At 49.4% G+C, this 9288-nt stretch overlaps 1 protein-coding gene across 1 annotated transcript; it reads left to right on the forward strand.

The window, feature by feature from the left end:
- Positions 1–112: 112 nt before the first annotated feature.
- Positions 113–8917, forward strand: LOC123456041 (protein S100-A9-like). Its single transcript, XM_045138579.1, has 3 exons — positions 113–752; positions 5634–5854; positions 8587–8917. The coding sequence occupies exons 2-3, from the start codon at positions 5705–5707 to the stop codon at positions 8728–8730; spliced, it is 294 nt and encodes a 97-aa protein (XP_044994514.1). The 5' UTR covers positions 113–752; positions 5634–5704; the 3' UTR covers positions 8731–8917.
- Positions 8918–9288: the final 371 nt, after the last annotated feature.

The following is a 9288-nucleotide window of genomic DNA, read 5'->3' on the forward strand; positions in this document are numbered from 1 at the left end:
CCGCGGCCCCAGCCGGCCCCGCCCCGCCCCGCGCGCCAGTCACCCGCGCGAGCCCCCCTCAGGCCCGGCCGCTCCCCGGCTCGCGCCCGCTTCCGCCTCGCGCCGCGTCTCCTCAGCGCACGGCCAAGGTCTCCAGGTCCGCAGCCGCTCTCCCAGGGCGGCGACTCCTCCAAGGTGGAACCCCGCGTAATGTCTTCTAAGGGTGAATGAAGTGGGGCGCCCATCTCGAGGGGAACCGTGGGGCCTCTCGGCCCCCGGCAGGCGGAGAACCCTGGGGAGATGCTGAGGAGATGGCCTTGTGAAGAACCCGTTGCCCGCCACGAGCTGCTGTCTCCCACAGCTCCTCAGAAAGAGCCTCCTCGGAAAGGGCTCTGCCAGGGGCAGCGGGTTCACCCGCCGTCCCCCCACCCCCACACACACCCCCAAAGCACGCGCTCAGGCTCTGGACAGGGCTGCTGACCCCAGCCCAGGTGAAGGGGCTGGGGGAGCAGAGCCAGAGCCCGAGACAATGCTAGGGAGCCTGGCCCTAGAGGCCCGTTTGCCCCCAGGCCCTGGCATTGTACAATAGACCCTTTGCTGCGGGGGAAAGCCTGTGGGCATGCACCCAGGGGCATCACAGGCAAGAGCTGTCCCTGCAGAGAGGAAGGAGCTGGACGGCGGCTGCCTAAGAGGCCCACAGTTGCTCTGCCCCATCCAGACCCAAGCAACTCCTGCAGTCTGACTGCCTGAGACAAGCACGTGCTGTGGATGAGGTAGGTGGATCACCATGAGTTCAAGGCCACCCTGAGACTACATAGTGAATTCCAGGTCAGCCTGGGCTAGAGTGAGACCCTCCCTCAGAAAACCAAAAAAAAAAAAAAAAAAAAAAAAATTGGGGCTGGAGAGATGGCTTAGCGGTTAAGCGCTTGCCTGTGAAGCCTAAGGACCCTGGTTCGAGGCTCGGTTCCCCAGGTCCCACGTTAGCCAGATGCACAAGGGGGCGCACGCGTCTGGAGTTCGTTTGCAGAGGCTGGAAGCCCTGGCGCGCCCATTCTCTCTCTCTCCCTCTATCTGTCTTTCTCTCTGTGTCTGTCACTCTCAAATAAATAAATAAATAAATAAAAATGTTTAAATCTTAGAGCAAATTGAGGGATCTGGAAAGCCTATGGCACACTTGGGATTTTGATGACCTTACAGTCACCTTTACTTTACTCGGGTTAGAAATATCTGAAGATTTTAGCTGAATCTTTTTAGAAAAAAAAGATTTTCTTTTAAAATCACTCTTGGGCTAGAGAGATAGCTTAGTGGTTAAGCGCTTGCCTGTGAAGCCTAAGGACCCCAGTTAGAGGCTCGATTCCCCAGGACCCATGTTAGCCAGATATACAAGGTGGCACATGCATCTGGAGTTCATTTGCAGTGGCTAGAAGCCATGGAGCATCCATTCTCTCTCTCTCTCTCTCTCTCTCTCTCTCTCTCTCTCTCTCTCTCTCTCTCTGTGGCTCTCAAATAAATAAGAATAAACAAAAAATTAAAATCACTCTTCACTGACAACAGTCATGGGTTTATTGTGGGTAGATGAAGAAAGTTTGTGTGGGTTTGCATGCCTGTATGTGTATTGGCAGTTGTGTGTGTGCAAAATGTGCATGCATGGTGTGCAGATGTGTCTGTTTCTCTGTGTGTGTATAGGTGAAGAATGGGTGGATTTACATGTCCATATGTGTAGTGGCAAAGGTACGTGTGCTGGTGTGGCCGTGTATATTTGTGTGTGTGTGTGTGTGTGTGTGTGTGTGTGTGTGTTGTTTTTTCAGTACTGAGGTCCAAACGCAGGACCTTGCACTTGCTAGGCAAGCACACATCCACTGAGCTAAATTCCCAAACCCAGTATTTTTTTTAAAAAATTTATTGACAACCTCACAACATATAGACAATAGAACATGATCATAATCCCCTCGCACATCCATCCCTTTGCCCATTGAAAGTCCCCCCAACACTGAGTCTCTTCTTTCCAACCAGTCTCTCCTCCGTTTTGATGGCATCACTTCCCCTCCTAGCCCGCATGTCTGGTGTGGCAGCACCGGCCCCTGTAAAGTCACCAAGGCCACAGCCACTTCGTGTCTGAGAGACGCCATTGCAAGCACTCCTCCTCTTCCCTGGGCTCTTACATTCCTGCTGCCACGTCTTCTGCAATGGTCCCCACGCCCTGCAGGGTGTGACAGGAATGTCCCACTCTGTGCTGAACACACCACTGCCACTTATTCTCAGCATGCTGGTGAGTTTTGAGTACTACCAAAAGCAACCTACAAAGTCAACACAATCCTCACGAAAATTTCAATGCCATTTTTCATGGGAAGAGAAAAATAGTTAAAATGAAATCATACAAGACCCTAGATAGTCAAAAAGGTTATGAGCAAAACAATAAGGCTTGAAGTACCATCACACCTGATTTTGTGTTATACCACAAAGCCATAGTCACAGAAAAGTATCATGGTCCTGGGACAAGAGCAGACAGGTACATCAAGAAATAGAAGACTGATGGGCTGGAGAGATGCTTAGTGGTTAAGCGCTTGGCTGTGAAGCCTAAGGACCCCGGTTCGAGGCTCGGTTCCCCAGGTCCCACGTCAGCCAGATGCACAAGGGAGCGCACGTGTCTGGAGTTCGTTTGCAGAGGCTAGAAGCCCTGGCGTGCCCATTCTCTCTCTCTCCCTCTATCTGTCTTTCTCTCTGTGTCTGTCGCTCTCAAGTAAATAAATAAAATAAATAAATAAAAAAGAAATAGAAGACTGAGATAAGAGTCCACACAGCTACAGCCAGCTGATTGTCTTCAAACTAGTTTATTGACCATTTTCATACCTGTACATAACGTATTTTGATCATAGTCTCCCTCCCTTACTTCATCTGCCCATCCACTACACCCTTCTTCATTACAACTAGCCTCTCTTCTACTTTGATAAGTTCTCTTTATATTTTATTTACATATTTATTTATTTGAGAGAAAGAGACAGAGAGAAGGAGTGCCAGGGCAAACGACCTCCAGATGCATCTGGCTTTGCGTGGGTACTGGGGAGTCAAACCTGTGTCTTTAGCCTTCAGGGAGAAATGTCTTAACCACTGAGTAATCTCTCCAGCCCTGCTTTGATGTTTCTTCTTTAAATAAAAAAGTTCTGTTTGCTTTTTCTCTTGTCCACAATGACATGTTGCTTGGTCCGATGCCGAGCAGGTCTTGTGCAGGAGGCAGCAGTCACCAGGAGGACAGGAGCAGAATGTTCACTCTCTTCGTGTCCGGAACAGTGGTCAAAGCTCCCTGGCCCATTCCTGGGCTCTTATATTCTTCCTGCCACATTTCTTTGTAATGCTTCCTGATCCTTTGAAGGTGAGGTCGAGATGTCTCATTTAGTGCTGAGCACCCACGTGTAACTTATTCTCTGCACTTTGTGGAGTCTTGAGTCTCCCCAGGAGTTGCTGCCATTATGCAAAGAGAAACTGCTCTGGCCAAAAGTGAGAGAACAGTAATCTATGAGCATAGACATATTCAGATGCCTAATAGATTGGCACATGTCCATTTAGCAAAACAATAGGAGATTTACTTCTAGAGTCTTTGCCTTTCCCAGCCAAAAGCTTTTGACTAGGTTTTCACGACAGCATATGAACTCCCTCCTGTGCGCTGTCTTCAAATCCAGCCACCAAGTGGTCGGTCACCCTGTAGCAGTCATGACACTATTGCCCAGTGGACACATCTTGCCCTGCTGGCTAGGTGTGTAGCTCAGAGGGTCCAGTGAAGGTTAAGACTATTGATTCCCCCCAGCAGCCTGCACTGGGCAACTGGCCAGCAGGAAGTAGGCACCAGCTCAGATTCAGCTTGGGTTCTCAGGTCCTGCAACCAAACATGTGCCACCTTATTTTGAACAAAAACAAACAAACAAAAAAGTCAAAATTTCACCTTGGTGAAAGGACTGCTTCTTCAGCCAACGGTTCTCAGACACCTAAATATCTAAGTTGATGCAATGAATCCCCTTCATTATATGTATGTGTGTGTGTTCATTCTATTAGTTCATTTTTTAAATGTTTCTCTAGTTATTATTTATTTAATTACTTCTTTGCAAGCAGAGAGAGAGAGAGAGGGTCAGACAGAGACAATGGGTGCTCCAGGGCCTGCAGCTGCTGCAAACGAACTCCAGATGCATGTGCCACTTTGTGCATCTGGCTTTACGTGGGTACTGGAGAATGAAACCTGGGTCCTTTGGCTTTCCAAGCAAGTGCCTCAACCTCTAATCCACGTCCCCAGCCCCCATTCTACTGTGTCTGTTTCTCTGGAGAGCCCTGACTACTAATACCGATGGTGGGAGCAGGAGAGGTTCTAGAGAAATAAAATTGCAAGAATGAATCTAGAAAAAGGCTATGAGGGAGGAGAGGGAAGGACTTCAGGGGGTGCTATTGTATATATGTAAGTGGAAGAACAGGTAACAGGGAGTGGAATGGCCTAAAGGAGGCCAGGGAAGAATGGCAGGGGAGGTCAATCAAAACTCAAAGTATCCTGAATAAGACACATGAAAACCTACACTTTTGGATAATGGCACATCCAGAAGCCATAGATTGCTACTAGAGAATTTTAAGAAACAGAGATTAGATGCCTTCCAGTGAGTTGTTAGCCAGGGAGGTTCCTGTTGCCTCCAAAACACTACAGGCCATTGCCAAGGCCATTGGTTTCACAGAAGAAACAGATGGTAAGACGTTATTGCTAAAGTCTTCACGTGCCTCAACGACAAGGTCACAGAGAAATCAAGCTGGGGCTGAGCTGAAAAGCTCTTCCCTGTATACTAGGTGACTGAAAGCTGGAAATAGCTGCACTAAATACAGCCCTGCGGGACACAGAAGTCTTCAGCGGTGAAACCAGTGGACACTGGAAACCTCAAGTTTGCCCAGACAGACCAAATGACCAAACTGGTGCAAGAGTGGCAAGTCTACTCTGGGGTCAACAAGCTGCTCTCTAATTGGACTGGAGACCCTGCCTGCTCTCTCTCTCTCCGCTTCTCCTGCCCAGCTCTCGTCCACACCCACCCCTGCAAGCCCTTCTTGCAAGACTCCCTCAGCACGTGTGGGGGAGGTGTGGGCTCACACACGCTTGTGCTGGTGTGAAGGGGGGAACGCGGCCGCACCTGTGCCAGGGCGCATGTGTGCAGGTCGGAGGACCCCGTGCAGGAGTCTCCCCTCCCGTGCATGGCCCTGGAGGCCTGCGTTCTCTCTGGGCATCTTGCTCTGCTCTCGTCCATTGCTGGGCTTGTCACGAGCTTCTGCAAAATTCTCCAGTCTCCACCTTCCATCTCCAAGGCAGCGTACCGAGATCACGCGTCCACCACAGCTTCTGGCTTTTTACAGGGGACCTGGGAATCAAACTCAGGTCCTGAGGCTTGAGTCCCAAGCACTTCATCCCCTGAGAGTCTCCCAGCCCTCGATCCTCCCACTTGCTAGCTTGCTTCACGCCATGAGCCCCATGCTCTAAAACTCAATGTTTTTTTTTGCCTTTCTCCAAATGGCATAAGTTCATTTTTCACATCTGTGCAAGTAACTATCTCTACATTAATTGGTAGCCTGTACTTACTTTTTTTTCTCTGTTTCGATTTTGTGTTTCCTCTCCCCTTCCGGCTGATGGTTACCAGAGACAGTGGAGGGTGGAGCTCATTCTTTGACACACCTCAGTTCTGGTTTCGGCATTAGTCATTGTGAGAAAATGGCACAGCAACAGACTGCACTGGAAGAAAGCATAGAAAACATCGTCAACATATTCCATCAATATTCTGTGAGGATTGAACCCAGAGACTTGCTGAATAAGAAGGAACTCAGAAATCTTGTGGCTAACGAGTTACCAAACTTCCTGAAGGTAGGACTTCATCGTGAGGTAGGAGGGTGCACTCTGCAGCAGGCGGGAAGAAAATTCCAGCTCCTGTACCTGGAGACAGCGAGCCTGGGTCATAGCGGTCTCACAGTTAGACACTGACAGTCTGGAGACTCCTCCTGGGAATGTCTGTGGGGGGCATCGCCCCATGTCGGACACAGGGCTGCGGGGCTAAACGAGGAGCTCACTGTCAGGAAGGGGCGTCTGGAGGAACATCAGGTTCTGTTGGGCTGCGTGGAGAAAGGGGAGAGGCAGTGGTGGATGAACGTGACCCCCCACTTTGAAGAGGTGACCTTTCAGCTGAGACCTAGTCTTGGGCAAAGGGACTCCTGCAGAAGTCCCTTGGCAACCTCGTGGGAACCTGGGGTGGCCGGGAAGAGCTGTCCTCTCCCTGGTGGTCTAGGGAGGCAGCACACAGAGAAATAGGGAGCTGCGGAGAGCTGCGGAGAGCGGCGGGCTCCCCCTCGCTGTAAAGGCTCCTGGTCAGGCTTCCTTCTTTCAGCCTGTGCTTTGGAAACCAGCGCGCCTGCTCCGCAGGAAACACACCCGAGTCAGTGTCTGTAACTCCAAGGCAGTGCTGCAATTGGGCGGTGGTACCAGCCTGCAATCCTGGCACTTGACCAGTGGTGGTGGGGAGATCAGAAGTTCAAGGAAATCCTTGGCTTCACAGAGATTTCAGGTCTAACCTGGGCGGCATGAGACCCTGTCTCCAAAAATAAATCTAACTTAGAATGAATTCCAGGAGGAGTCCACTGACGAAGACAAGGTGGAGACTTTATTAAAAAGCAGAAAGACAGGTCTGGAGAGATGGCTCAGCCCTGCCTACAAAGCCTAACGACCCAGGTTTAATTTCCCAGTACCCGTGTAAAGCCAGATGCATAAAGAGGCTTATGTATCTGGAGTTCATTTACAGTGGCTAGAGACCCTGGTGCATCCATTCTTTCTGTCTCTCTTCTCAATGTCTCTTTCTGCTTTCAAATAAGTAAATGAAAAATATTTTTTAAAAAACTAGAAACGGGATGGAGAGATGGCTTAGCAGTGAAGGCACATACCTGCGAAGCCTAAGGAGTCAGGTTCCGATTCCCAGGTCCCACGTGAGCCATACTCACATGGTGGCGCATCTGTCTGGATTTCAGTTGCAGTGGCTAGAGGCCCTGCCATAACCATTCTCATTTTCTCTCTGTCTCTCTCTCACCCGCTCTCTGTCTCTAATAAATAAATAAAAATCTTAAAAAAAGAAAAAGTAGGGCTGGAGAGATGGCATAGTGGTTAAGCACCTGCCTGTGAAGCCTAAGGACCCTGGTTCGAGGCTCGATTCCCCAGGACCCACGTTAGCCAGATGCACAAGGGGGCGCACCCATCTGGAGTTTGTTAGCAGTAGCTGAAAGCCCTGGTGCACCCATTCTCTCTCTCTCTCTCTCTCTCTCTTACACTCAAATAAATAAATAAAAATGAACAAAAAATTCTATTTAAAAAAAAAAAACTAGAAACGGGGCTAGAGAGATGTCTAGTGGTTAAGGCATTTGCCTGCATAGGCAAAGGATCCCGGTAAGACTCTCCAGGAACCAAGTAAGCCAGATGCACAAGGGGCACATGTGTCTGGAGTTTGTTTACAGTGGCTGGAGGCCCTGGCATGCCCATTCTCTCTCTCACACACTCTTTCTCTCTCTCTCTCTCTCAAATAAATAAATAACTACAAAAAACAGGTGTTCCAGTAAAGGAAAGAGAGAGAAACATACATTCAATAAAACAGCCATGGCATTCTTTAGAGAAGAGTTGCTGAGAGAAAGCAGAGGGTAGACCTGAACTGTGTGGGCCCCACTCAGGGGACCTGAACCTATGAACCTCTATGATGCACACGGGTCTGTATGGCTTTCTAGATTATACCGCTAATGGCTTCTAAGGATCTGCCCCTTTCTTCTCTGCCCACATTGTTTAACGAATGCTATATTTTTTGAATATGTATTTATCTAAGGGAGGGGAAAAGGAAGAGAGTGAGAAAGTAATGGTATGCCAGGGCCTCTAGCCACTGCTAACCAACTCCAGACATAGGTGCCACCATGTGCATCTGGCTTTATGTGGGTCCTGGGGAATTGAACCCAGCTCCTTGGGCTGTGTAGGCAAGTGCCTTTTGCAATTTATAGCAAGGTTCAGCATTAAGTAATTTGTATTTATAGACAAAGTTTATGGGGGGGGTGGTATTGTCAAAAAGCATGCAATGAGAGGAGGGTGTTAAGGATTCAAGGTGTCATCTCAGTGGGCCATTGGCCTCTTCCAGTGGTGTTTGAAGTCCAAATCTTCCATCACTAAAAGCAGATCTGACCTAAGGAGTCGGGCTTCCTTCTTCCCATCCCCATGTTATTACAATTTCCCCATCTTACTATCTTCCCTTAACCCTGTCTCAAGAAAGGGTGACAGCACCTTACACTTGACACCTGGACATTCTGCTGACCTCCACACAAGTACGCAGATGTGTACACACACACAGGGAGAGTCCCAGTGCCCTCGCGGGAGGACTGTCTAGGGATTGAGTGGCCAAGGGTTGAGCGCATGCTCAGCGTCTCTCCGCCTTGGGCACTCAGAATGGGGTCAGGCTCCGTCTTTCATTGCATCACAGGGACCAGACTTCCCTAAGCCTGTGTCCTGTGATGATTCATTAGGAAGCCAGTCCTCTATCGGACACAGACCCCTCACAGCCCTCTCTCTTCCATCCACAGAAAGAGACAAGAAATCAAACAGCCCTAGACGATCTCATGGAGGACCTGGACAAGAACCAAGATTCCCAACTGGATTTTAATGAGTTTGTGGTTCTGGTGAGCAGGGTGCTACAAGCCAGACAGCAGCAGACATTACACCCCTAGGGCTCAAGATTTCACCTGTCAAAGTAGATCAGCAGAGTGCCCGCTCCTGCGCGTACGGCCACAGCCGTGGGCCAGGCCTCAGCGGCGGCAGCCACGCCCACACCAGGAATCAACAGGCCACCTTGAGCCTGACGGTGTCGTCATGTCACGGGGTTTGATTGCGGACAAATAAAGTCTCCATGCCGGTGCCCTGTGTGATCCTTCTGCCCTCGTGGGGGTTGGGCATGCTGGGGAGCCCTGGCATTATCAGCTTCCCCCTGCATCCAGACTTCAGGAAATGAGAACCAGTCTCCGGTGGTCTGTTTTGAGCCACTTGGCTTCACCTCTCTGGTTGTTGGTTTGCCTTGTTCTTCTTTTTCCAAATCCTTCAGATGAAGCATTAATTTGTTGACCTGTGACCTTTCTAATTTCTTAATATGGACACTCAACCAGCTATAAATTTCCCTCTTAAGACTGCCTTCATTGTGTCCTAAAGGTTTTAGTATATTGTGTTCTCATTACCATCTGATTTGTGAATTTTTAAAAATATTTTCATTTATTTGTGAGGAACACACACAG

This window comes from Jaculus jaculus, chromosome 19 (assembly GCF_020740685.1).
Source record: "Jaculus jaculus isolate mJacJac1 chromosome 19, mJacJac1.mat.Y.cur, whole genome shotgun sequence".
NCBI lineage: Eukaryota > Metazoa > Chordata > Mammalia > Rodentia > Dipodidae > Jaculus > Jaculus jaculus.